This window comes from Galeopterus variegatus, unplaced genomic scaffold (assembly GCF_000696425.1).
Source record: "Galeopterus variegatus unplaced genomic scaffold, G_variegatus-3.0.2 Scaffold5364, whole genome shotgun sequence".
Taxonomy (NCBI): Eukaryota; Metazoa; Chordata; class Mammalia; order Dermoptera; family Cynocephalidae; genus Galeopterus; species Galeopterus variegatus.
In genome coordinates, this window is record NW_007731475.1 from 70,529 (window position 1) to 97,916 (window position 27,388).

Sequence of the window (27,388 nt, forward strand, 5' to 3'; positions counted from 1 at the left end):
TGCTATAAGCATGACTGTTCACAGCAACAGGTTATAGACACACATGCAGAATATAATGGCAGCTGCAATCTCACAAATTAGGGCTAGAAAGTACAATGCTAATGTGTAAATTTCCAAGTTGCTTTAAATAGACATTGGGTGGGCCGGCCCGGTGGCGCACTGCTACAGTGCGCCGCTTGGGAAGCGCTCACTGGCTGAGCGAGGTGTGGGAGCAACACCGAGGGTTGTGATCCCGTTGCCGGTCCCGGTCTGGTACGGGCGCGACACTGAGGGTTGCGATCCGTTGCCGGTCACGAAAAAAGACAAAAAGGAAAAAAAATAAAAAATAAAAAAAATAAATAGACATTGGGTGGATTTCAAAGGAATACATGTCTTTAAAGGTGAGTTGATGGCATTTTATTGAGAAAGTCCAGGGCTGGGCTATGGGCTTCTGAAGCAGCAGTTTACTGGCTTCCTAAAATAATAATTGCACTAAAGGTCACCAACTCCAGAATTGAGCCAAGGAAAGCAGGAAGGATTTATTTCCGATACTCTTAAACATTTTTAGGTTTAGCTAATTCTGTAGTTGAAAGGTCTTGATTATTAGCTAAAATAACTTTTCAGTTCACCTTTTAGGAAATACAGTTTTTCCTAATAAAAGTATAGCAATGTTTCATGAAAACCACAAATTATAAAAACAATTTGCTTACATATAAAATTTTCCTTTGAGTTTTTAAAACAGAAAGGGGATAGAGTAAAATGGGCTACCCTACAGTACAATTCATGACACTGGCTATCTGGCAAGAGTTTTGGTACCAATAATGAAACAGGAACGTAACTGTTAAATGCTTTTGTTCAGTAGCAATTCAGTCAGCAATAAAGTGCACAAATGATACAGGGAACGCTCCTTTGCGACCAGGGTCTCCATCAATGTGGCCAATCTGTAATGGATAATGGTTTAGGTTGTTATAAAAATTCCAAACGTTGGAAACTTTGAAGGGCACTATAGCATTTGGTGAAAAAAAGAAGAGATTTGTCCAGAAGTATTTGGTAAAGCATCAGAACTACCTGTTCCTTTTCCCTCTCTTCTCATGTTTGCAGGGGTGCGTGCCTCTATGCGTCTCAGACACCCGCCTGGAAGGATGGCCCAGTAGTCTTGGGACACACAGGACAGCCCTTTGCCCACCACTCCCCACTTGCCTTTTTTTAAAAAAAAAATGAAGAAATTGAGAGTCAGAAGCCTGTGAGCTGTGAAGTCACAGAGAATGGCAAAGGTGTGACTTGGCTCCATTTAACTTTAGTCAAACATCTATGGAAGGCTTCAATAAATCCGTTTCTTTTTACTCTGGGTAAATTATATAAATTATACCCAAGAATGATCTCAACCATGTAAATTACGTAGGCAAATAAAAGTCTAAAAGAAAACTGAGGGTGGAGGGGGGCTGTGATTATGGGCAACGTTTACTTTCGTCTTTATACCTTTTTGTATTTTCCACATTTGGGGAAATGGACGGGTCCTTTCCACACGGCTACGGCTGTGGTCAGGCTGGAGCCGGCTGTCTCGTGGGCTGTGGGGCTAGTATGGGTGCCAGACCAGCCCTATTGCCTTCTGTCCTCATGCTCTATGCAGCCAGGCACCCACTCCTCATCCAGCAGCCACGCAGCAGGGGCTCATGGGAACCCGGGGGCTGTGGTGGGGCTGATGGAGGTGGGAACTCTTGACCCACAGACACTTTTTAACCCCTCAAGGGGAGACGAGGCCACAAGAAAAACTGGTGAGTCCAGCTGTGCCAACGGCAGTGCTGCAGGGCTCTGAGAGCTCACAAAGCCCCTGGAGACAGAGAACTTTAACCACAGGGGGGAGCTGTGCTAGGGCCGTGACTGAGGCCTGCATCGAAACTGCCAGTACTTCACAAAGTAAATTTCCATAAATCCTACTGGAGTCATCAGGTGAACTGCTCAATATGTGAGCTCAGTCTAGGATCTGGGCTGTCAGTGGCCGTGTGGCAGACACAAGTGCTCTGTGTACATGCTTCAGTCAAGCTCTTTAATCCAGCCACCCCCATTTTACGACGGCCGCCCCTCAGTGGTGCTTACCATGTCACCTTTACAGAGTGCTGTGGGTGATTCCCCTTCCACAGAAAATGTCACTAAAGCTTATAAAGATACAAGCAACCTGCCCAACGCTGCGAGCCTGTAAGTAGCCCAGTCTGAATTCTTGGGGTCACTAGGGGAAGCTCTGTGCTCATCTTGCTCCACCATGCAGCTGGATGTCTGCACAGCCTGCTCTTGGTTCAGGACCTGCTGACACCTGGGGTCTCTGCCCTCTAGGTGAGCTCCCTTTCCAGAGTCTCACTCCACTAATCCGGCAAGGGAGGTAATGACCTAGAAACTCAAGGACTCAAAATGCAGGGGTCTCATTGCAGGCTCTCAGGTGACTCTGGAAACTGCAGCCCAAGTGGCCTGCCCACACTGAAGAGGAGGGACCCTCCCCAGGTAATAAATTGGGCCCACTCAGAAGTGGGTGTCCATAAAGGAAGAGATAAGGGCAGAGCAGCAGTGGCCTGAGGACAGGATGGCTCGGGCTGAGAGAGCCTCACCTGGGAGCATCTCTCTCAGGCCAGGTGGGCTGGGATGTCCTTCAGCCCCCCGGCCCCTCCCACACCCAACCCCAACCCCAACTCACCCACCACTCCTGGTCCTCTTCCCCATCCACGACAATCACATCCCCCTCGGAGAAGGTGAGCTCGTCTGGGTTGTCGGCCACACAGTTATAGAGCGCTTTGACCCGCTTGGGCTTCAACTTGGTCTGCATCAGGAGAGGATGGGGGCAGAGGTTAGTGTGGCAGGAGCCCTAAGTTCTCGGGGAGAGAACTGGGCTGCTCTGCTTCCAACTGGTCACAGGAAGTCTGTGGCACCCAGGCTTGGGAAGAGCACAGATGTCAAGGTGGGGCGGTCAGTGCAGCTCGGGAGCCAGGGAGAGGAAAGGGAAGAGAGCCCAGCCGAGCGGAGATGGAGCAGCTGGGCCTGGTGCTCACATGTCAGGCTCATCTGGGGCCATGATGAGAAGGCCATGCCCACTGGCTGCCCAGATCCAAGCAACCACGTACCAGGAAGAAGCCCTTTGCCTTCCTCTGCCCAGGAGAAGAGGGAAAGACTTGTTTTTCCTGAGCGCTCGGAGAACAACCCATGTCCTCTCACCAGAGCAAAAGGGCAGGAAAGGATGCTTGTCCACTCACCGCCTGTGACTTCCTGGGCATGGGTGCAGGGGGCTGCAGGACCGTAGTGTTGCACGGAGGACCCAGAGATTCTGTTCCAGCGAGATCCATTGCTTTAGGGCCAAAATGAAGCAACTTTACCAAATGCCCATCAATCATAACCAGAAATGTAAACAATAAATATAAAAGCTACGGTGTCATGTCTGAGAGATTTCCTCAGATGTTCTGACCTTTTGAAGGAAAGTCCCCTAAAAGCCAAAGAACCTTCTTTCTGCCTTGGATGAAGCCTTTACAGAGCATGCTAGGTAGGCAAGTGTCCCAAAGCAAGTTAAATGTCACCCTGGGCCTCCCCAGCCCACCCACGTGAGCAGAAGTGGGGGCAGTGAGGGACACAGGGAAGAGGAGCCCCAGGACTCAGCTGCTCAGGAACAGGAGCAGCAGAGACCTCTAAGGAGGGCAGGATGGCTGCAGAAGGGAGTAGAGCTGGGCCCTCACCCAGGCTGACCACCCAGCTAGAGATACCCCCCACGTTGCCCCCACAAACAAAGCAGAAACAAACCCAGCCCCAAATTAAACAATTACCAGGTCCTCTTGGCTGGCCTTTGTTGATCAGCGGGGTCGACTTATCAGCCCTACAGAGAAGGCAAAAAAAACAGACTTAATGAAACCTGAGGCTTTCTGACCCTATCTCGTCCCCATTTATAAGGGAACCATCTGTGTTCAGGCAGAAAATGTGTGAACTGACTTTATCAATTGTCATTCAACTACCTTCTTTTTTGAAAATGGAAGAATGAGAGGCCCAGAGGAATGTATAAGATCCAAGGTTCCTGATCCTAAAATCAAGTCTCTTCCAAAGTACCCATCCACATGGGCCTGCAGCCTGGGGCTGGAAGCCAGGCACTGCCACTGGCTGTATCCTCAGTTTCCTCAGTCCCTTCCCTGATTGGGCCTTGGTCCCTTCATGAAAAAGGGAGGAGCTGAATCTTAATCTCAGGCCCAGATGGCTCTGCCGGGCCTGTCCAGGCACCACTGGTCAGTGTCACCCATGCCTCCATGCTGCTGGGAGCTGACGTGGCTGACCATGGGCCCTGGCACCAACTGTGAGCTGCCAGGTCCAGCATGGCCCGAAGCTGCGAGGCAGAAGCACATGAGTCAGGGGAGTGGCTCTCAGGGGTGTGGTGGATGGAGGTCTACCAACGCAGACTCGCTATATGGGAGGCCTGGATATGTGGACTGCTGAGAGTTGGCATATTCATCTGCAGAAGGTATGACACCAGACCTGTCAATTCTCGAAACAAGGACAAGGGACATGTGCCTGTCGATCTTCAGTTCCCTGGTGGATCTTGCTGGATCTCACAGGCAACAAGGAAGGGTTGGAGAAGCGGGAGAGTAGGACCAGGGAGGAGGTCGGGGTGGGCTTCTTTCCCTCTGGGCTCACTTCCATCAGATCTTCCCTTTACTGCCCTGAATGAATCCTGTCCAGGGCCCTGGTGCGTGTAGTCTCAGAATGAAGGTGAGAAAACACAGAAGACGTTTTGCTCATACAATCAAGAACTGAAAAGGCGTATAAAGGAAGGCCTCGCCAATCTGAACAGTCTTCCACCTGATTTCCAGCAATGTCTTTGGGTGTGAATGTCTTGGCAGACATAACACCAGCCTGTAACCATGTAGACTGCAGTCACCTAACTATAAAACGCTTACAGGGAAGGCCTGATCCTCTGACACAGCAGTCAGCAGACTTTTCTTTAGGGGCCAGAGAGTAAATTTTTTAGAATTCGTGGGTTAGAGTCTCTGTCACAACTACTCAATCTACCCTTGTGGCGTGAAAGCAGCCACAGTCAGCGAGTTAAGAAGTGTGGCTGTGCGCCAATAAAACTTTCTGTACGGGCACTGAAATCAGAATTCCACATACTTTTCATGTGCCATAAATATTCTTCTTTTGATTTTTTCCCACCCACTTACAAATATAAAAACTATTCCTAACTCGTGGGCCATACAAAAAACAGGCAGTGTGCTGAGTTTGGCCTACGCACCACAGTTTGCCAACTCTTGCTCTAAGATAACAAACAGGGGGAGGTGCTGTCTGCTTCTTGTACACAGGGGATGAACCAGTGTAGTCCTTTAAAAACAGAACTCCACTGGACACTGACAGCATGGCTCCGCTCGTCCAAATCTGTCTTGAACTTGTTCTGTCTAACCTCACCTGTTCTGCCCCTGCTCCCTTGCCTTTCCTTCCACCAGACCTAAAACCAGGGAAGACCGTGCTGGAGAGGAAACTCATCCAGCAACCCCTAGCTAGAACTCTTCTGAGAAACAGGAAAGCAGAGGCCTGAGCCAGCTAGAAAGAAGGTGCCCAAGACCTGGCACTTGACAGCCAACACTCTCCATTCTCAGGGTGCCCTGAGAAGCGCCAGGAGCCAACTATTTCTTGTCCAGAACTTCAACACATGATTTGGTCTCCTAAAGAACAGCATATCAGAGAGCGTTACAAGGGAAGAGAGAAGAACCCTGCTACAAGACATGGGCCTGACACTGGTACTAAGAGAGGCACAGCTTGTGGCTGTTCAGTGTGGAGACAAGTAATGGTAACTGGCACTTGAAGGCATATTTATTACCGAATAATTCAGTAACTGATTATATTTCTGTAAGCTGTTTAAGAATAGGAAGACATGGATATACATGTTATATTTTAGAAAGATCTTGCAAAGCAACATTAAAAAAGTTCTGAAAGTCTTCTGGACAAAAATGGAGAACTAAAATACATTTACTTCCACTTCCTCTCAAGGAAAAGGATTAAAGAAAAATTAAACCAAAAAGAACAAAGGGAACTGAAAAGGAAACAAACTTCTGGAAGCTGGAGATGGAAGGACTAATTGTAATCAGCCTAGCTGATCTCAGGCAGGGAACCCCACACTGACAGTGAAGAAAGCCCGCAGACACTCCCATCTGTCCTGGGGAGCCTCCAAAAGGCTCAAGAACCTCTGGAAGCAGGAGATAAGGCAGGTCAATAACGGGAGGATTAGTCAAGATCTGTTTAGGGAGCTACTGAATCCCTGGCTTCCAGCCCACTCCGTGTAGCCTGGCTGCTGCCCGCCCCCCGCCCTGCTGAGGACCAGAGCCTCTGTTTCTGGAGAGGGCACAACAAAGGGTGTCTGACATGGGGGACACCAGCTGTAGTTGTTGGGAGTATCTTAAAACAGAGGGACTAAGTGAAAGATTAACTTCATTTCTCTGTTCAACTCCCAGAAAACTTACACCCTGCAGGTGAGAGACCAGAAGATTATTCTCTAGAGAACCTTATTGTCCAAGAAAAAAGGCCCACATTCAGAGTTCCCAGACAAACAGCCCAGCCAGATCACTGGAGTGAAACCCACACTGGCGGTGCTGTGCACTCAGGTGCAGGTTGTCACTCACCTGAAATAGGAACACACAGGCACAGACCCCACTATGCAGAAAAGCAACAACGAAAACCAACGCGCCCCCCACAAAACCATCACTAACATTCTCAGAGAGATAAGAGAAAAAGACCTCGTGAAACAAAAATAGGAGACTATAAAGAGTTTAACTTGAGAATTATTACATGAGAGCAGAAATGAAAAACTCAATACAAGAATTAGAAGATAAAACTCAGAAAATCTCCCAGAAAGTAGATTTTAAAACCAGGCAAGAAAACTAAGCAGGAATGGAAATGAGGTGGCAGGCAGCCAGCTGATGATGCAAAACACACGTCCCCTGCCCCGCAGCCCCGCCCCACAGCCCAGCTGCTGCACAGCCAGCCCCAGCTTCTCGGTGGCATCACAGAACTGGCTCCTGTCACAGGAGCATGAGGCTCCCCCAAGCTTCCCACCATCGCATGCCTTCAGAAAGAACCCTGGGCCTCAGGGATAAAGGTGGTGCAGTCAGAAGGAAGAAAGGGTCAGGGTCTACACTTAGGACTGGGGTACAACTGAGAACACGCACACCAAACCTGGTGTGGATGAGAGGTCAACTGCCACTGTTAAATCACTAAGATTTTGGGGTCATGTGTCACAGCAGTTAGCTCCCTCTAGTAAAAAGAGAAAAAATGATACATTTAGAGGAAAGGCCGAGGAGACTGGACATCTGAAGAGTGAGAATTATATTAAGAAAGAGAATAGGAAAAAAAGAATTTAAAGCATTAAAAAAAATCAGTGAACTTTCTCAGAATTGAAAGTGTCCTTTAGATCTTGGAAGGCTCCATCATCTATCTGGCAGCATGGGTGAAAACAGACTCACACTGGAGAGTCAGAGCCCAGCAGGGAGAGGAGGCTTCTGCACGGAGGAGGTGGTGGAGGCAGCGATGGGAGAGCTGTTCCACAAAGGAGTACTGACCAAGCAAGCAGACGTGGGAGCCGCCTTCTCACCACCCGAGATGGGAGTAACAAGTGCAGGAAAGGAGAAAAGGAGAATGAATGAACCCTGTGGGGGCTGGAGAACACTCTTTATGGAGAGGGGGAGTCTATGACCACCTGGTGCCACTCCACAGCCCTCTCTGCCCCCGACTGAACCTGGGTTCTGTCACTACGTGACCAGTAACATGTGGTGGAGGTAATGTGTGCCAGTTCCTAGGGCCAGGCCCTTCTCTGGGGACTTGTCCTTGGACCCAGCCACCATGAAGAAAAAATATTATTTCCAATATTCCATTATTTCCATTATGTCCATATTTATTATGGACAAATGGAGAAACGGAGGTAATGTGTGCCAGTTCCTAGGGCCAGGCCCTTCTCTGGGGACTTGTCCTTGGACCCAGCCACCATGAAGAAAAAACATTATTTCCAATATTCCATTATTTCCATTATGTCCATATTTATTATGGACAAATGGAGAAACGGGAATCAGGTCTGAAGATTAGCTGGTAGAGCTAGGTGTCCGTGCTAACTTCCTGATTTGCTGGTTGCACTGTATGTATGTAGGAGAACGTCCATGCCTGTAGGAAATACACACCGCACACTGCAGGGGTTCGCATGTTCAAGACAGCCCTGTCAGCGAGCAGCAGAGAGAACCAGGGGCCTCACGGCTCGAGAACGTGAGACCCCCAAAGCCCCTGTGTCTTACTAAACTGAATCTAAACTTATTATGGGGATTTAAGATATAGGTTTGTAAAAAATTTTTACAGTTTGAAAATTTTTGATGAATTAATTTTAAGACCCTGGGACCTGATGCATTAGCTAGGCAACGCTGCTCTGGGCCAGTGCCATTTGGAAGGTCCCTGACTGGGTGACATGGCCAGGTGTGGGCGGACGCTCAGAAGAGGCAGATTACCCGGGAGCAGGCTTCTTCTGAGGGAGGCGGCTGGGTGGCTGGGGCGGCAGGGGTGGGGGCTTGCTCTGTGAGACCCCAGGCTGCAACGGCTTGCTCGGCTGGCCCAAGGCTTCCATCACACTGGGTGTCTTGGCCACAGGAGGGGGCGGTGTGGGAGTCAGGGGATCTGCGGAGAGAGAAAATGAGAGAGAAACACACAGGATCAGCTTCCAAGGCTTCACACTCCAACCTTCTCACCAGAGGCTTTACCAATAAGGGCTTCTATTCCTACTGCTTTTTCCTAAGGAAAAAACCTGCTGCTGTTTCCTTGCTGATTTTCAGAAAACAGTATTAGTAGGAGGGGGTGGAGAGTCTTTTCCAAACTAATAAGGAAGCTGAAAGCCTAAAGTTACAACTGAAATTTTTCTATTAGCTTGTGAGTATTTTCTCAGCTAGAAGTCCTCATGGGGAAGCCAACACGGTTTTCTAAGCTCAACTCTAAGCCATTGCAGCAGCAGGCTGGGGCCCGGTTTTGGCCCTATCTCTGCCCTGGGAGCTGGGCCTTCTGGGGCCAGGACTGTTTGCCTCCACGGGCCATCACCAAAAGGTAACGGGGCCCTATTTCACCAGGCTGCCAAGCAGGCACAGACCTGAGGGCAGATCACGGATAGCTAACTTTGCAAAGGCTCCACAATCTGTGAGGTGAGCAGGGCCAAGAACTTTATTATAATATACATTTTACAGACAAGGAGGCTGTGGCTCAAGGAAGTAAAGTGACTTCCTTTGCCGAGGAAGACAGCTGGCGAGACATGGAGCCAGGTCCTGAGCCCGCGTCTTCTTTCCCCATTGCTCCTCTCTGACAAGTGCTGAAGCCCACTGTAAATGCCTGGCTTTACCACCCTGTGGTCCTGGTTAAGGGGCGTCTATGGCAGGATGGGAGCTAACACATGCAGGAAGCCAGGGGGAGCAAGGTCTTCGGCTGGCCAAGGAGGGACCTTGGGGTGGTCTTGCTTTTCTTTTTTCATTCTTGTTTCCTTCTTCTGTTTTAAAGGAAAAGTCAAAAGGCAGATTCTAACACACAAATCTAGCCCCACGGACAGCAGACTATGAGGTAGGAAAGTGGGCTCTGGCCTACTACGTGCCCCTTTTGCTGCTCGACTTGGATACGCCTCAGCTTGGCCCCCCAACCCCTCAGCCTTGGACGGCCTCTGGAAGACCCTCCCAGACACACTGCTGACAGCTCTGCCACCAGCAAATGCACATGTGGCACTTACTGTAGCTGGGGTGGGCTGCTTTTTATTTTGACTTACTTCAAGGAAATCAAAGCACCTTAGCCCAGGAAATATTCTCAGTGCTCTGGAAGCAATGAGCCCAGAGATGCTGGACTTGTCCCTCCCAGAGCCAGTGCACAGCAGGAAGGAGACAGGGCAGCATCCTGTTTGTGTCGCTGACTCAGCAAAAAAGACACTTCGGCTCTGCATGTCGGAGAAAAACCTCTTCCCACAGCCTCCCACCCTGAGGTTTTGGGGACTTTCAACCACATGTTGACATTGAAAAAAACACATGCTAGATTATGATCCAAATGACTGTCCCCAAATATTAGAAATCACCAAATGGCCAAAGGAAATGGAAGCCCAGGGGTACTGTGTAAAGGAGGAAATGTTGCTAAAATGCTTTGGAAGACGGAGAGAGTGAGGGAGGCATCATAGGGTGTGGAGGTGGGGCAGACAGGCTGGTAGGCTTGGAGGCCCTGTTGGAGAGCCACAGTAGGCCACACACCGTCGGGCCCCTGGCACATATCTTTGCCAGTGGGTGTGCAGCTCTGCAGCTCTCTCCCCATGTAATGCCCCTCTGCCATCCAGATCTACAAAGCCCATGGGCAAGAAAGGAAAAAGGAAAGAAACGTACTGGTCGATGTCACTCGAAGAGGGGGCAGCGGGGGATGGACAGCTGGCGGATCTGACGAAGATCGCTGCCTGCTCACACCGTCCACACTTACAGAGTTTGTCTTCCACAGGGTGTTAGCTGAGGAGGCTGTCTGAACTAAACCCGCACACATGCACGTGCACACACACACACACAACAAAAACAGAAACAAAACACTGCGTTATTGATCCTCTCCCTTATAAAATGATCCACATGACCCTTCTAGAATAGCAGATATGCGAGGGTACTTCAACAAGTTCATGGAAAGATTCATACTATCTTTTAATTTTATTTTCACCAACTTTTTGAGGTATCCTTGTAGAACGCTGACCTTTTTTATTCTTATCTCTGGTAAATGGAAAATAAATACTGATACCCACTAAACCAAAGTCGCTTCAGGGATCATTCCCAGCTGGTTTTCTCAACGGGACTGTGAAATTTCTAAATTCCTGATTTTATTTCTGAAATTCAAATACTGTGTGAAAAGGTAAATATGTCATCACAACCCTGCCTCCTGAGCACTGTGTTAACTGCTTATGGAACTGGGAGCCTGTGCTCATCTCTGCCATTTCAGCGAGTCCCCGCTGTGGCTGTGGGGGTCATCGCTATGCAGGGAGGGCAGCCTGTCCCTGCCTGGGCTGCTGGAGGGAGGGTGCAGGTCACACAGCAGGGCAGGGTACTCCCCACTGACCTCCTGCAAACAAACTTCTGGCCAGAAGCTAGCACGTATGGCACGAAGCAGGTTCAGGAACCCACAAAAGAGATGGCATTTCCCTGATCACTAGCCCTTCCTCTGCCTCACAAGCTCCAAGTTCAGGTGCACAGGACCCACGTGTGCAGGTGTGGCTCGTGTTCTGAGGCTGTGCATGGCCTATGGGAGGGCTGGGCCTGGGGACAAGAACAGGCCACCTCCTCACGGGCCTGGTCCAGAGGAAGCCTCCACACTGCTCCTGCAGCCAACAGGGTCTGCCCAAAAGTGCCAGGCTGACGACGGCAACTCCCTTTCTGTTAATTTGTTGGGTGGGAATTACACAAGTGTGGACTAGATGGAGAATAGGGCAAGACCCATGGGGGGGCGGGGCAGCAGGTGAGAAGTACAGTCCACGTCATCTAAAGAGGAAGTGAAGCTAAAGACGAGAATGGCAAAAATGAATATGAAGAAAAAAAAAAAAAAATCAAAGCCTTCTAATTCCAAGACTGTAGGACACCAAGAAATCAAGATGAAGAGCTCACCATGACCCAAAAGAGCACATAAAACCTTTCCTCATGTGACACACGCAGCTAGAAGATGACCAAAGCACTTTGCCTCTGGACCTTACAGAATTAATGAGGAAGAATTAGTGGAAGGCAACGGGATGCCACCTGCAGGCCAGCCTGGGGAAGGGATGGGGAGGAGACTTAATCTTGCAATTGCCTTCCTGGCCCAGGGAAGCCCTCGTCAAGCCCGGGCAGATGCTGGGAAGAGGTAAGCTGGCTGGTTTCTGGGCCTGCTCTCAGTGGGTTTGCTCTGAAGACTGATTCAGTGACTCAAACGATAGGTTCATCGTCACTCCTCTGGGCCCCTCTGCGTGACGGGGCTGTGAGACACCCAGGACAGCAGGGGGCCAGCCACCCTTCATGCCATGGTCTCTCACCCTTCATGCCAGCTCTTCCAGCCCCTGCTACCACTGCTCACCTGCACTCCCTTCCCCTCTGCGTGACGGGGCTGTGAGACATCCAGGACAGCAGGGGGCCAGCCACCCTTCATGCCATAGTCTCTCACCCTTCATGCCAGCTCTTCCAGCCCCTGCTACCACTGCTCACCTGCACTCCCTTTCCCAGTGATTAGCTATCGCATACACACAATTCGGGACGTATTTTTATTATGACATACGCTCCGCACCATAAGCAGCTCAGAGCTGCCACAGCGCCTGGATAACATGCTCTTGTCCTTTCTAGCCCCTTCCCAACAAAGCCTGAGCAGCTCTTCCCTCACCTGGAAAGCCTTCTGAAAGCCACTGGCCATGGCTGACTCCCCAGCCCAGAGCTGAGCCAGTCACCTGCTGGGCTGCTTTCAAGGAGCATAGTAGCCAGCTGGTCTCCAGTACTGGGCAAATTACTTAACTTTTGGGAGCTTCAGTGTCCCTATTTATAAAAACAAAAACCACCACCTGTTGAGCCACACTTGCTATTCTGCGACAGAATAGCTGAAGTAAGTACAGCATGCTTTCTGCACTTCAGGCAGTGGTAGGACCCACAGGGGTGATTTTGTATTTTTACAATTAGGCTGAACACGGCTCCCCAAATTAATATCTTTTTATCCTTCATTTCATGGGGATCACGGAGAAAAAATAATCACAGGTGCACAAACTGGCCCAGTTGCAGGCAGAGGAGAAATAAAAAAGGGAAGAAGGAAAGCCACGGGAGGGGTAGCGAGTGGAGAAAGAGAAAGGAACAGAGAGAAAAGGTGTGCAGGAAAGCATCTCTCGGCACCAGTATCCAAATCACACGGGTGCCACACCTCTGCCCAGAGTAAGAATCAAGTCAAGATACTCTAGCACCATGTGGCGTCATAGAATGATGGACTCCTTTTAGGAAGCAAATGGAAAAAACCACCAAAGAGCCCAAATGTCACCTAGTTGGAGGCAAAGCAGCTACAAACTTTCCAAAGCACAAAACAAAACAAAACCCTCCATGCGTTCTCAGGGTAATACAGACAGGTTCCTTACCTTTGCCGACATTGCGAGGGGGGAGTGGGGGTGCGCTGGTGGTGCTGGGGGCTGTGGGCTGGGTGGGAGGCGGGCTGCCGCTCAGAATGGCTCCGTAGGTCTCATTCTGCAAGATGCTGGGCACAAAACCCCTCTGCTTGTCCTTGGCAAGGTTTGCAGCATCTCTGGCCAAAGACGCAGCATTAGACTGAAGCTGGTTGGATCCCAGCTGGTAGAAGCTGACGGGCCGGTCTTCCCGCCGGTTGGGACTAGGCTATAGAGGAACACCAGGGGCAGGGCGTGTGAGAAGGGGACACGTATCTGTCTTGGTGATAACATCCAATGTAGCGATGAGAACTCACATAACCTCTTTGCTTTGCATCATGCCATTTTAGCACTCAACTGTTGCCTGAGAGCTGCAAGATTTAAAACTCACTCTTCTTACATCTCACAATTAAAACACATACCACTTCCCCTAAAAAAGCCATGACTTAAGAGTTAAAATTCTTCATTCTGTGGAGGATTTCAAATATAAGCTATTTCATCTTATTGGCCAGAGTTACGTCAACCTCGCTGTGAATTTTCCCTGTGGTTCCCCTTCCTAAATATGCTTTCTTAGGTTACAGGACAGTATAGCTGGCTCTGGCCAACCGGCTGCAAACAATTTCCAACAGCTATATGGAGAACTCAGTGGAGATCAATGTTTTCTTCCTATATGGGACAGGAACTCTTGAGATTCCTCTAACTCAGGGGTTGGCAAACTGCAGCCTGTGGGCCACCACCTGCTTTTATAAATAAAGTTTTATTGGAACATGGCCATGTCCTGTCATTTATATGTTGTCCATGGTTGCTTCGGAGCCATCCTGGCTGAGCTGGAAAGTTGCAACAAAGACTGTGAGATTTTAGGCCTGGGAGCCTAAAATATTTGCTGTTTGGCCCTTTAAGAGTTTGCCCATCCCTGCTCTACCTGAAGGTCATGTGCTTTATTGGAAACTAATCCATAGACTTATGACTCTGGTAACTGAGTTCTAACTCATACTTAAAATGGCAGCTTCATTACACTAAGCTCTGATCTTTAGCAAATTATTTAACCTTGCTGCCCCCATTCTCATCCGTTAAATGGGTATAACTTTGCTCCTCTAGTACAGTGCCAGGAGCTTAGCAGATGCTCAGTATCAGATGCTGCATTCCCCCCCTCCCCCTAGGACCACCCACCCACTATAGGTTCTGGCCAAATCAACAGCTCAAACCCAGATCTCAGCAGCCAGTGGCTTTTCACATATATTCCTAAATTCCAATGAAGCCCACAGATGCAGGGACAAACCATGCCCACCGCTCTGCTAGAAATCCAGTGAGTGGGGTGCATGGGTCTTCGGACTGCTGACCAGAGCCCTTGCTTTCACTATTACTTGGACTCTGCTACCTGCCTCATCACTTGCCCATCAGATGGGAATGTGAGGCGTAACCACGTGATGAAGAGGCACTCTGGGGCAGGCTGCTTCAAACTTGTTTTTAAGGCAGGTAAGCATAAAATTAGTCAGCTCTTTTCACTGTGCTACTGTTTTGTAGCTAACTCAGTGAAGAAATTTCTTATTCTGCATTCTAAGAAACAGTAAGTATAGATGTTAACTGCTCCAGGAACGAAGATAATCCAATAGGCTTCAGAAATTCCATTCTATCTATCTATCTAAGCATCCTCAATACACACCAGAACACTAAAGTCCCACGGTAAAAATAAAAAATGTAAGCCACAGGAATGTGTGTACCATGGCACTTCCCACAATCTGCACACAGAACGCTTTTCAGGCACATCTCGCAGCACACTGCTGAAAGGGAGGTGGAACAGGGGCAGCCAAGAGTATGGACTTTGGGGTCAAACCAGCTGAGTTGGACTCTCGGCTCTGAGACCTGTGAGAGGTAGCAACCTTCTGGCTCCACCCACGTGTGCAAGGCAGTGAGTGTGCTGAGAGGGAGGTGCATTAGGAGGCAAAAGCCCTCCTTCTAGTCCCAAGGCTGCTTCTAAATAGTTGCTGCCCTTAGGCCAAGTCAACCTCTCTCTTGCAGCTTCAATGTCTCCATTTGATGAAGGAAGGAGTTGGACCCAGAGAGCTCTAAGGGTCGTTTAATGATTCCAGTACCAGTTCTTATGATCAACCAGGTGAACATGATCCTCTACACTGGGGGGAAGCTGGCTCTTTATAACATAGTTATAAATTGAGTGAGCTTCCTCTAAAACACACTGGAATCAAAGGCCCTCCTATACCTTTCCCAGCAGGAAAAGGTGAGTAGTGGCTTCTGATTACATAATTAGCTGGTCCTTTAAATTAATGTGCATAGGAGCTGGAGACAGGAGGTACTTGGGGTGGGGGAAAACCTACCAAGACCAATGAAAGCAAAAAGTAAGCTATGTTTTTTTTTCTACAAGACAGCTTTCTGCCTTACTGACAGGCTACGACCCCCCATGGCTCTGAATGAAGCTTATGAAAACCCTTTTAACATTTGGCAACCTGGCACAGACCTGCAATTTCTCGTCCACATCGTCATCACTTTCGTCCAGGTCTTCGTGGAGCAATCGCCATTCATACTCAACGTGAACGTGAGAATTAAACCTTCCAGATAAGGCTTGGGTCAGCTGAGAACAGCAAAGGGAAGGTCAGTACTGCTGCTCATGCACTCAGCCCTGGAGGCAGGCACCCTGAGGTGTCCAGACAGACAGCAGGGGGACAGTGCAGAAGCAGAGTCCCAGGAGGCCTGGCCCGGAAGGTAGGGAGCCTACATTCTACTCTGAGGCAAGCTCATTTAAATCTCTGGGTCTCAGGTTGAGCCCCTTCCACCCAATTTGTAGGATAATCTTGAAACTCAAACCTAGTAATTCCCAGTAAATGCTCTGCAAACTGTAGAGTGCTGTACACAGGCAGGGATATCTGAGAGCTAAAGGATGATGATCAAGTACTGATACTATGATGATCAGTGACACAAGCTGAGGGGCTCAGAGCAAACCCCCTTGCCCACACCCACGCTGGCAGGGAGACTCACCAGCTCCTCACAGCGCTCGTGCTTGAGGCGTTTGGCAATGTCCAGTGGAGTCTCTCCTGACTCATTTGCTAAAGGTCAAAGGTGAAGAAAGGAGGCATTATGGCAAAGTCAGCAAAGGTCTGACATCTGGGGCAGTTTCCAAAAAGATACTATGAAGAAGCACTGAATTAAATTGAGCACAAGTAATGAGATACAGTTAGTGTGACCTAGTTGGGGTTGAATTTGTCTTATAATTCTATAGAACTGCAGCACAGTATAGAAGGTAAGATTTTAAAAAGCAAGGTTTGAACTAATGAAGATAACAAAACTGTTGAAACAGCCTACTAATAAAAATCAATATCCAAACTATAAGTTGTTGAATAAATCAGTTTATCTCTAACCCAAAGCACTGCTAACCTAGTTCCATGCATTTGAATATAATAACCTTTTATATCTCCTTTTTGTACTTCTAAATAAGTCTCAGTCGATGAGGTTTGATTATTAATCTTTTAAAAAAGAAGCATGGCTCTCAAGCAGACCTGTGTTTTTTCCTATTTTTTCTTTGTTCAGTAGTTCTTTAAAAATACTTCCTCATGAAATGACAACAGCTGGCTGCCCTCAAGGCACAATGGTCAGCGTGTCAGGGAGGGACCAGCGTGTCAGGGAGGGACGAAAGCCAAGCAAGAATTACGGTCTCTTGTGGGGAGACTCGGTGCAAATGAAAAGGAGGGGCAGTCAAGAGCATCTCCCCCAACTAAACCATGTAAATCCAGAGACAAGCAAGCGCTAAGTGATGTCAGAAGGAGGTGAGAAGGCTTAGGGTTTGTTAACAGGAGGCTCAAATTCCCCAGCTTTGCCCAAATCCCCCCCCCAGCAGCAGAGACAGCTGCAAGGCCTGTCCTTAGCCTTTCTTATAATCTGTAAAATGCCTATAAATGCATCCAGAGTCTAAGCAGGTGGGTGAATACTGCCGGTCAACACTGAGCCCACATCAGCCTCGCAGAACATGAAAGGAGAAGGCCTTTCTTCTCAGAGGCAGGTTTTCCTCTGATAAGAGCCAAGAGCGTTGGTACCGCTGCTTCCAACTGCATTGCGGAAACTGCAAACGGGAGGCCACTCACCTATCTCAATGGACGCCTTCCCCCGCAGGAGGAGCTTCAGGCACTCAGCATTGTCAGTCAGGCAGCAGTAGTGCAGAGCGGTGCTGCCTTTACCTGTCTGTTTATCCAGGTTCCCACTGGCCCGGAACAGGGACAGAGAAAAGAGAACAGAACAGTGACTCACAGACCAGCGGACCAGGGCTTGCCTGGCAGGGAACGCAGGGCACGTGAATGGGAGAGGCAGTGGGCAGAGCCCATGAGTGAATGGTTTCTCTAGACTGTCCCTACAGTGGGTGGGTGGAAACAACAGTACACGGTGAGGGGGACACCAACTGCACCATCCCTACCTGTGTGGATAAGGAGGCCTTGGTACACGCAATCAGAGAAATAACACTGTGACAAAAGAGGAGGCCAAAAAGGGAGCAGGCATCTGTGTTCTGCTGAGCAGGGGCTGGGGTAGGGGACAGTGCCCAGGGGCTGCTGTGTCCTGCTGGGCCTCAGGAAGTTTGCATGACTCACCATCCTGTCCATGAGCTTTTTTCCATCTTATTATTTGATACTCCCACCAGGAAGGGGACTTTCCTGAAGTCCAGAGTCCCAAGGCTCCTGAGCCTGTTCGCCCTGGGACTGCCTTCTGGAAGCAGGCTAAGGGGGATCCTTGAGAAGATTTTCAAGAGTTCTTCCAATGTAAAACAAGGCCAGGCTATCTAAAAAAGGGTGCCCATGCTCCCCAGACATGGAACAAGCCATTCAATCCCCCAGGGGGAGGCAGCCCTGTAAGTGTGGAGGGACAGTGGGGCTCTGCGCCCCTGGACAGACAAGTGGGGACAGAGGAGTGACCTCAGGTGGTGGAACCCACTACTCCCATCAGGAGGAAATCGGCAACATTTTCAATGTAAAAAAGCCTTGCTTTCTGATCTCTCCTCTACTGCTGTCCTTCCAGTCTGGAAAAAAAGGATCTAGAATTTTCCTTCTGCCCCCAGAGAATTTACAATGAGGGAGAGACATCATTCAGCTATTCACCTTCCACCAGGAGTCCAGTGAACTCGGGCTCCTCAGGAAGGGGATGTAGGTCTTGGGGATGACCCACCCAAAGCCCCTCTACTTCTGGACATTTCTTCACTCCACCATCCAGGAATGATAGGGAAACACAGGATATAAAATGAAAACTATTACATTGCTTTTGCACTGTAGAATTTTCCATTTCATTTGGAGCAATTTCAGTGGCTTTCAACCAGCACCTCCCCCTCGGACACATATATACCCCAAACCATGATCAGGGTAGTCAAAACACACATTGAAGGGACTTGGAGACTGGCCTTCAGCTGCCAGGAGGTAACACACACAAGTGAAACAGTATACGCCAAACAACAGGGACTCCTGTGCCCATGTTAAATTGTACGTGCACATCCCTAAAGGCCATTTCTACTCAAAAGCTTAAGAACAACTTCTCAAACCAAACAAAATGCCCATAACCCAGTGTTCTGGTTACACTCTGATATGAGTCAGATATGTCCCCCAAAAGTTCATATGTTGGAAATTTGATCTTCATTGTAACAGTATAAAGAGAGTGGGAAATACAATTACGGTATTTGAAACGGGGGACCTCTGAGAGGTGATTGGATCATGAGTTCTGTGCCCACATGAATGGACTGATCCATTCATGAGTTATCAAGGGTGCAATTCTTTTTTTTTTTTTTCCTTTTTGTCTTTTTTCGTGACCAGTAACGGGATCACAACCCTCGGTGTCGCACCCGTACCGTGACCGGCAACGGGATCGCAACCCTCGGTGTCGCGCCCGCACCGCGCTCAACCAGTGAGTGGACCGGTCTCTATATGGGATCCGAACCCCCGGCGGGAGCGCCACCGCGCTCCCAAGCGCCGCACTCTACCGAGTGCGCCACCGGGCCGGCCCAAGGGTGCAATTCTGATGGCTTTATAAAGAGAGCAAGTGAGAAGATTAACTTTCTTGCTTATGCCACTTCTTGTCACGTGATGCCCTGGTCACTGTGGGACCCTGTAGAGAGTTCCCACCCAGAAGAAGGACCTCACCAAATGCACCCCATTGCCTATAATCTTTCCAGCCTCCAAACTATAAGAAATAAACTTCATTTCTTTATAAATCACCCAATTTCAGGTATTGTTATAAGCAACAGGAACAGACTAATACACACAAATGGTGGTCACAGGTCCCAGACACACAATCTGCTTTCCAGGGCTCAGATTCAGCAGCTGTGTCTACTTGGTGTCTCTCTCAGTCCCAGACACTAGAAGTTGGATCTTGCGGATACCACGAAGGTTTTCTATTCTCACATTCTGGGGCTTTTTTTTTTTTTAGGATTTCCAAAAAATCCTAAAGCAAAAATCCTGAAGCAATGAGGTAGCATATGATTCCTGCCTTGGAAATTCCAAGGAACAAAAGCAAACACCTCCCTTAATTTCAGAACACCTACCTGTTCTGAACTAAAAAGTCTACAATGTGAAGAGAAGTCCGATCCACAGATCTGACTGCAAGATGGAGGGCCGTTTCATCTGGCTCCTGAAAACCAAACAAACATAAATTTAAAAATATTTATGTAACTCACTTAAAAATCAATAATAGTAAACCTATAGCTACCTATGTTAACACCAGTAATGTTATCTTTTTATGAAAACTTCTTTTTATGAAATAAAAATAATTTAGTGACAAAGACATTCCAGAATTCTAATGGTAGCATTCAATGTGTCCAACACAAGTGAAATCACGTATATCTCTTCTAAAAGACTTTCATCTTTTTAATCAAAAAACTTATCTCTAAAATATACTGTGTCCCTGTAATCTCCATAGCAAACTTTCTGCCCTTGGGAACATGCAATTTAGAGATAGATTCTATTCCTCCTTCCTCCATGGGAAATAAATGAGGAATTCTGCAGTTTCATTTCAAAGTCCTCTAGATTGATTGCCCCCGTTCCTGCATCAACAACACAAGTTATTGCCTGCAACCAGAAGTCTTGTTCAAAGAATCCAGGAAGGTTCTCCCAGGCTTCCTGAACTCCAATCCCTTTACCTGCTCCCTGAGTAATTAGAGATGATTTTTTTTCTTTTTTTAAATCTTGCTTCTCTCTCTCCTTGTAAACTCAGTGTCACCTCTGAGAGAGGCCCTCCCTAACCACCCTACCTATGAGACCCTCTAGTCACTTAGAGATGACATGTTCTAAGCAGGGTTGAAGTTTTTCATTCTGTACTTACAGATAAGGCTATGAATGCTAAGACCCATACTCTCTCCAACTCATACTTTATTTCATACAGAGAGATACATGACCACCACTGCCTCTTCAGCAGGTAAGCGTGGCAGGAGGGGGAAAGAAGAGGTGAAAGAGGATGTTTCAGGGAGATGGGTGTGTGAGAGAACTGGAGGGGAAGGAAATATCCAGAGAACAGAGATATGGGGCAGAATGAGGCACCTCCCACCTGCCTGCCCTGCCCTTCTGATCACGGCACAGCTCAGGGTTGAGCATACTTCACGCTTCACCCTGCACTGCCTGGCTTGAGTTCTCTTTAAAGGAGAGAATGGGGCTGCTCCATAGCCTGCGTGTGCATGGACCCACATCCAGGAGCATGTCTGTCACCAGGAGAAAGATGCTGTTACCCTAAGCATCCCCACCCACCCTGGTGCTAGCCTGAGAGGACATGGCTGGATTCCTGTGGTGTCTGGACTTCCAACACGATGGCTCCACAGAGCAGCTCTGCTGATGAGGGGCAAGCCCAGTCCTGAGGTCAGGAGGTTCCAGGGACCGAAGTATGCGTCCACAGGGTGTTGGTGGAAGAGAACCAGGAGACATGCCAACCCCTTTGGCACTGGTAGTTTCCTGTGAACCTGCTCAAGAGAGTTCCCTCAGCAAATGGGAGATGTCTCCCCTACTTCACTCCCTCAGGGAGCAGAGCATGGTGGGGCGCAGGTTGCAGGGAACCATCCCCCTCGAACTCTCCTCATCATCAGTGTGACTTCAGGAGGCCGATGCCGAGGTTCGGCTGCGACCAGGCTCCCAGCAGAAGTGTGAAGCCCATGAGGCTACCTGGGCTGCTAAGATGCCTTCCTCTCTGTCCCAGGGCTGGGTTCTCTCCAGAGCTGGCATTACATTTTTGCTTTAAGAGTAAAGCACTGGCTGGGTACAAAGTTTCAGTGAGACAGGAGGAATAAGTTCTGGATATCTATTGCACTGCATAGTGACTACAGTTGATATTCGTAATAATGTGTATTTCAAAATTTCTAAAAGAATAGAGGTGATGGATATGTTAATTACCTTTAGTCATCCCATACATTAATATATATCAAAACAGCACACCGTACGCCATAAATATATATGCAATTATTTGTCAACTAAAAAAAAGAATAAACCACCAGTTTCTTCCTTCAGAACTCAGTGCTATCTTCTTTCACAGAACTACGAAGCTCAGTCAGCATTTATTACACTGCCCTGCCATTCTTTCCTTTTTCTTTTAAAAGTAGCAACCCACACTCTTACATGTCCATTGGCCAGCGGGATTTTTTCAGTGAGATCCACACCATCAGCATAAGCTTGGAGTAATCCAAAAATATCTCTAGTCTTCACGGCCTCGCAAAGGCTGTGAAGCTTTGCTGCATTATCTGCATGCTTTTTCCTTGCATATCTCCTCTCGATGTACTTGGCCGTGATGTAGTCCTTTCTTGCATTCCTGAAACCAGACATAATTCCCTTGTACATCACAAAGGGCCTCCAGTCAGTCATCCAGCATTCGCTCATCCATAAACACTTAAAAAACCCTGCCCCACCCTCCTGGTGAGCAGCACAACAGCAAGATGCAACGCAGGCGTGGCGCCATGTGGCTCCTGGAGCACCAGTGCTCACTGCGACCCAGACACTTTCAAGAAGCTGTCCTGGGCCTCACCCAGATGGAAGGGATGGCGGCCAGGTGGACAACTCCCTGACGTTCTCAGCCTACCGGCCTCTGCCTGTCTCCCTCCTCCCTCCTGAAGGTCTGTGCTCCCACCTCGTCATGCCGGTGCCCTCTACCTGGCATGCTTGTGGTACCTTCTCTCCTGAATCCACATTCCCTCCACAGCCACTCATGGGCCATCTACTCCAGGTGGGCCGGCCACCCTTCCTCTGCCCTCCCAGCCACGCTGGCCTGGCCTCTGCTCTAACCCTCTCTCCCCAGTGGTTTGCCTGCCTGTCTGCCCCACAGGCCCACAAGCCCCTCAGGGGCACACCAACGGTGTCCTCTCTTTTGTAGGCACCATGCTGGGTATAAAAGGCAGTAACTGTCAGAAGAACCAAAGTGAACTGTTGGTCTTCTTTGTGTTCTATTTTCTGGCCTTTAAATGGCACTGTGCTCAGACTCCACCCTATCCAAGGAGCCCTGAGGGGCAGCAAAGCCAGAGGAGTTCAAGAAGCCTGGGTTCAAGTCCCACTCCCAGCACATACTGACAGTCTGAGCTTGAACAAGTATCTCATCTCTTCAGGCCTCAAGTGAAAATGCACACAACAGGTCTTCTTAGAACTGTGAGAAGTACATAAGTTAACATGGCTGTGGAGCACACAGTAAGTCCTAGGACTTTGGAAAGTGCTGATGAACTTAAAAGGAGAACAGGAGAAACAGCAGCTTACTGGTCAAAAGGTCTCTAAGCATTTAATAATTCCAACTGCTCTTAGGATCTTAACAAACACCAGCAATGCTAAGTTACCTACATCAACCAAGTCAGAAATGTCAAAAAACAACCTGAATATCCATCACCTGATAACAGAATAAATAAAATGTGGTATGTCCATACAATGGAGTATTAGTTGGCAATAAAAAAAGGAATAAGATTCTGACACACTACAACAAGGATTAATCTTGAAAACATTGTGCTGAGTGAAAGAAGCCAGTTACAAAAGATCACATATTGTGTGATTCTATTTATATGAAATGTCCAGAATAGGCAAATCTATAGAGACAGAAAATAGATTAGTGGTTGCCTAGGGCTGGGGTGTGCAGAGGGATTGAGTAGGTGATTAACAGGTATGGAGTTTCTTTTTAGGGTGATAAAAATCTTCAAAAATCAATTGTGGTATGGATGCACAACTCTGTGAATATACTAAAAGCCACTGAATTGTACACTTAAAATGGGTAAACTGTATGGCATGTGAATTCAATAAAGCTGCTTAAAAAAGAAATGCCCCCCGCCCAAATTCTACCAACAATACTTTATTTTAGTCAATAAATCTGTCAGAAATGTAGGGAGAATAACCTGATAGGATTTGACTCCTTGGCTCCTCTTGCCCACTCTTTCCGAAAGGTATGAACTGCACTGAAATTTCAGAAGGTCGGGCAGGGGAGATTGAACTAACAGGAGGGGCTGCACTGTCCACAGGCTGACGGTCAGCACTGAGAGGGCCTAATCTCATACCAGCTCCAGCACTTCCACTGGTGTGACCTTGGCAAGCAACTCAACCTCCTGGTCAGTAAAATAAGGATCGTACCTATCTCTTGGGGCTGCGGCAGGATTACATGAGATAACATTTACCAGAGAAGCCTTCAGCACAGCGTTTTAGGAAGGCCAGCTATGATTATTGAACAGTCAGCCCTAAACAAAGGGGCTAAGGTTGGGAACCTGTCAGCTCCTCTCAGCTCTGGCACCCGGGGCTGTGCCCGCTGCTGCAATCACTGCTGCTTGGTCAGCCCACTCCTCCCATCAACACCATGGAAGTCCTGGCTGAAGCACACCAGGGGAGGGCTCTGGCCCCTGTCTTGCCCACCCTGCAAACCTAGGTTCAGGCTCGTGCCTCAACTTCCCACACTGCACTCCACTGCCTGTACAGCACCCACTGTGGTGCTGAGTGACTTCTGTGTGTGTCACCTACATGAGTCCCACTGGATCTTCAGCACAGTGCTATAAGTCTTTATCTCCTCCACCTTGCAGATAAGTGCACTGAAGTCCACAAAGGCAAGATTAGATTCTGTTTCCTCAAGCAGTTGACAAGCTCCCTGGGGGCAGGTTCTTCTCTTCGGGCCTCTGAGCACAATGTAAGACACTCGGGGAACTAACTGCTCTGCAACCTGCTCCACAACCACTCCTGGCTTGATGACGTGTCATGTTGGCAGCTTATCTAATGATTTAAACCCTACGGGGCCTCTTGTGACAGGCAATTAGACTGGACAGTTGTCAAGTTTTATGTACTTTTAATAGTCACTGTGGGATACTCATTACTGTGATCCCCTGCAGGAAAGGGATAGAGATAAACAAGACTTCCTTATTTTTTTAAATGTATTTTTCATCTGCCCAGGGCTTTCAGTCTGAAGGTAGTTCCTACACAAATGTGGGCACAGATCCATCTATTTACAACACATTCCCTGGTTTTGTGAAGGAGGTTTGCTCTGCCAATGCAATCCCCTTCCCTTTTTAAGAATTTTTTGTTTAAAAGCTTAGGCTTGGAGAAAATGAATTTAATATAACCAAATATAAATTTAGTGTTCAGAGGAGAAGGGCTTTCCTTACCCTTCTGAAGGACAGGATGTGTATAACAGTCCCAAATCACAGAGAGAAAGAGTTCTGGCCTCTGTGAGCAGATACAAGTCTTGCCTTTCCACACCCAGTAATATCCTCTCAACCCCCCCCCAAATACATCTAGGGATCCACAGTCCAGAAGAGGGTATCTCTGATTTCCCCTTCAATAGACGTATCTGCAGATGGTATGTTGCTCTGAGATAAAGCTAGAAACAGTATATTCCTTTTCATCTGGAAGTAAAATGTTTGCTTATTTAAGAAGCACAGAGCTATTTTCTTGACTTGCTGATTCATTAAATATTTACTGAGCCACCACAAGCAACATATTGTGGTGAAAAACACAAAAATGAGTAAGATGCAATTTATCAGAAAAATATGTGTAAATAACTAGGTATAATATAAGTGGGATGAAGTGTTTTAAAATAAAGTCAAATGCTACAGGAGCACCAAGAACCAAACAATTCATTTTAACTGAAGAGGAATGAAAGAAGCTGGCATTTTGCCAGCACACCGGTCATCTGCCCTCATTTTGGAGGGAAGAACTGGGGGGTTGTGTAAACTTCCTTTTCAACAGCACCAAGGTTGGGGATAGGAGAGAACATTTATAATGGAGGATTCCAACTAGGTAGCATGCAGTTTTTAGAATCATCCAGCCCCAGAACAAATGCTCTACTCTTATAAGGTACATCTGGTACTTGGAAGAAATTATTCATCATATACTTCCTTCAGAACTGACCGATGTTACAGCATTTCAGGAGACTGGTGCCTTCAGTGTGAGAAGAACAAGCAGAAAGAGCAGGTGTCAATTAAACAGCAGTAACTAAACTGGCCACACTGGACCATGACATTTCCTCCACTAAACAGGATCCTCTATCCCAGGAAAAGTTTGATCACCTCTAGACAACTCTCTACTAGAAACCTAGAGAAGAGGGCCCTCATTCTAGAGGGTGTGTGGAATCAATGCAGGGTACATATGTGGACTCTGTGGGACACACAACAAAGCAGGCAGAGTAGCTAACACCAACTAAGCAGCAAAGCTAACTGCCCCATGTTTTTCCTCCTCATCTTGCTCATTTCCCCAGTGCCTCTGTGACGTGGGTGGTGTCATCTCCTTTTTTTTGCATTAGAGGAAATTGGGGCTGAGGCTCAGAGAGGGCAAATAACCTGCCCTGGTCCCATGACTCAGGTAAGAACTGGGATATATATGTGTCCCTACCACCCGTCCAGGTCTGGGTAAGAACACAGACTTGAAACTTAACTCTTCATCAAGAGAGGATAAAAAACTTTGTAGGCTTCGTGACTGATCTCTAAAATCATACATTATCCAATTTCAAGGAAATGCTACAGCACAAACACTTTTTACGGGATTCAAACAGAAATGAACTTTAATCCAACACCCACTAAATGGCTCACCTAGGATACCTGATACCTGAGAGAGCCTACAATGGACATGGTACCAGGATGTCAGCTCTCTCACTGTATCAAGATATATCACCAGAACACAAAAGAACACATGTCTAGCAAACTCAATTTCCCGAAGACCTGCCCCACAAAATGGTTACAAAAATCTAAATTCTCTGCTTTTTCAATGGGGCCCACACACTACCACCTATTTGTAAAACCACTCTTGAAGACATTGTACACTGCTACTCAGTGTCTTTTAGGAGAATCCATGCCATTGATTCTATTTCAGCCTTCTTTCAAGAAAAGTGCTACCTCTGTAAATGAATTTTTATACTTTCTCTCCTCCAATATTTTTTTACATTTCCCTCTCTTTCCATAACATTTGCATCCAGCCTCACCACTCAAAGGCTGGTGCTGTCTCTTTTAACTGGCCTGGTGACCTCTCCCTTCTTCCGTCTGCCTCAGTTTGCATTGTGTCACACACAGTAGGTAAACCACCACTAAGCTCTCTCATGGGCAGGCAGGCCATTCTTTTGGTGATAACCAAAACAGTACTGTGCCTTAGGAGAGACGGGATAAGTCAGTAATCACGTCTGCCCACCCTAAAAAAATGTTGGCATATGACCATTTTACTTAAAAGCAGGCATAATGGCACCAGAAAGCCATAAAATAACCTAAGATGCTTCTTACAACTCCTTACCCTAGAACCCTACATGTAGGATGTAACCTAATAACAATTCCAAATCTATATGTCATGTACAATCAGTAGAAACCTGAGGAAGTAATTAGGCAGGCTGTCTTTTTCTCTCTCCTTTGACCCTTTCCCCTTCTTGTGATTATAAAATGTTTTAAGTTCTGCAGGCCCTCTTCAAAACACTGCATTAGGACTGTCTGATCTATATGTCTCCCTGGCTGTTCTCCCATATTGGCTCAACAAACTCTTGCTATATGTATTTGGCCTCAGTTTCTCTTCAGGTCAACACAGGGCTGAAGTCTGAGGCAGGCAGGACACCCAGTGCCCTGACCTGTTGGTCTCCTGTCCACTTCTTTCTCAAAGACCAGTGTGATATGGGCAATTTGCACTTTGTTTGACAACATTAGCAAGAAAATTCCCTGTTGTAAGCTCTGCCTCGCTGGGCAGCTGAAGTCTGAGGCAGGCAGGACACCCAGTGCCCTGACCTGTTGGTCTCCTGTCCACTTCTTTCTCAAAGACCAGTGTGATCTGGGCAACTTGCACTTTGTTTGACAACATTAGCAAGAAAATTCCCTGTTGTAAGCTCTGCCTCGCTGGG

The 27,388-nt window shown here is 47.8% G+C and overlaps 1 protein-coding gene across 1 annotated transcript in view; it reads right to left on the reverse strand.

Moving 5' to 3' along the window:
- Positions 1 to 493: 493 nt before the first annotated feature.
- ASAP2 (ArfGAP with SH3 domain, ankyrin repeat and PH domain 2) overlaps positions 494 to 27,388 on the reverse strand; it is a gene marked incomplete at its 5' end in the record, with an annotated part of 83,252 nt that continues 56,357 nt past the window's right edge. The window contains 12 exons of the mRNA XM_008589311.1: positions 494 to 920; positions 2,666 to 2,788; positions 3,219 to 3,289; positions 3,780 to 3,829; positions 8,478 to 8,643; positions 10,365 to 10,499; positions 13,091 to 13,343; positions 15,588 to 15,701; positions 16,106 to 16,173; positions 17,206 to 17,321; positions 19,638 to 19,723; positions 21,691 to 21,880. Of these exons, the coding sequence (XP_008587533.1) occupies positions 846 to 920; positions 2,666 to 2,788; positions 3,219 to 3,289; positions 3,780 to 3,829; positions 8,478 to 8,643; positions 10,365 to 10,499; positions 13,091 to 13,343; positions 15,588 to 15,701; positions 16,106 to 16,173; positions 17,206 to 17,321; positions 19,638 to 19,723; positions 21,691 to 21,880 (1,447 nt within the window). The remainder of the gene's footprint in view (positions 921 to 2,665; positions 2,789 to 3,218; positions 3,290 to 3,779; positions 3,830 to 8,477; positions 8,644 to 10,364; positions 10,500 to 13,090; positions 13,344 to 15,587; positions 15,702 to 16,105; positions 16,174 to 17,205; positions 17,322 to 19,637; positions 19,724 to 21,690; positions 21,881 to 27,388) is intronic.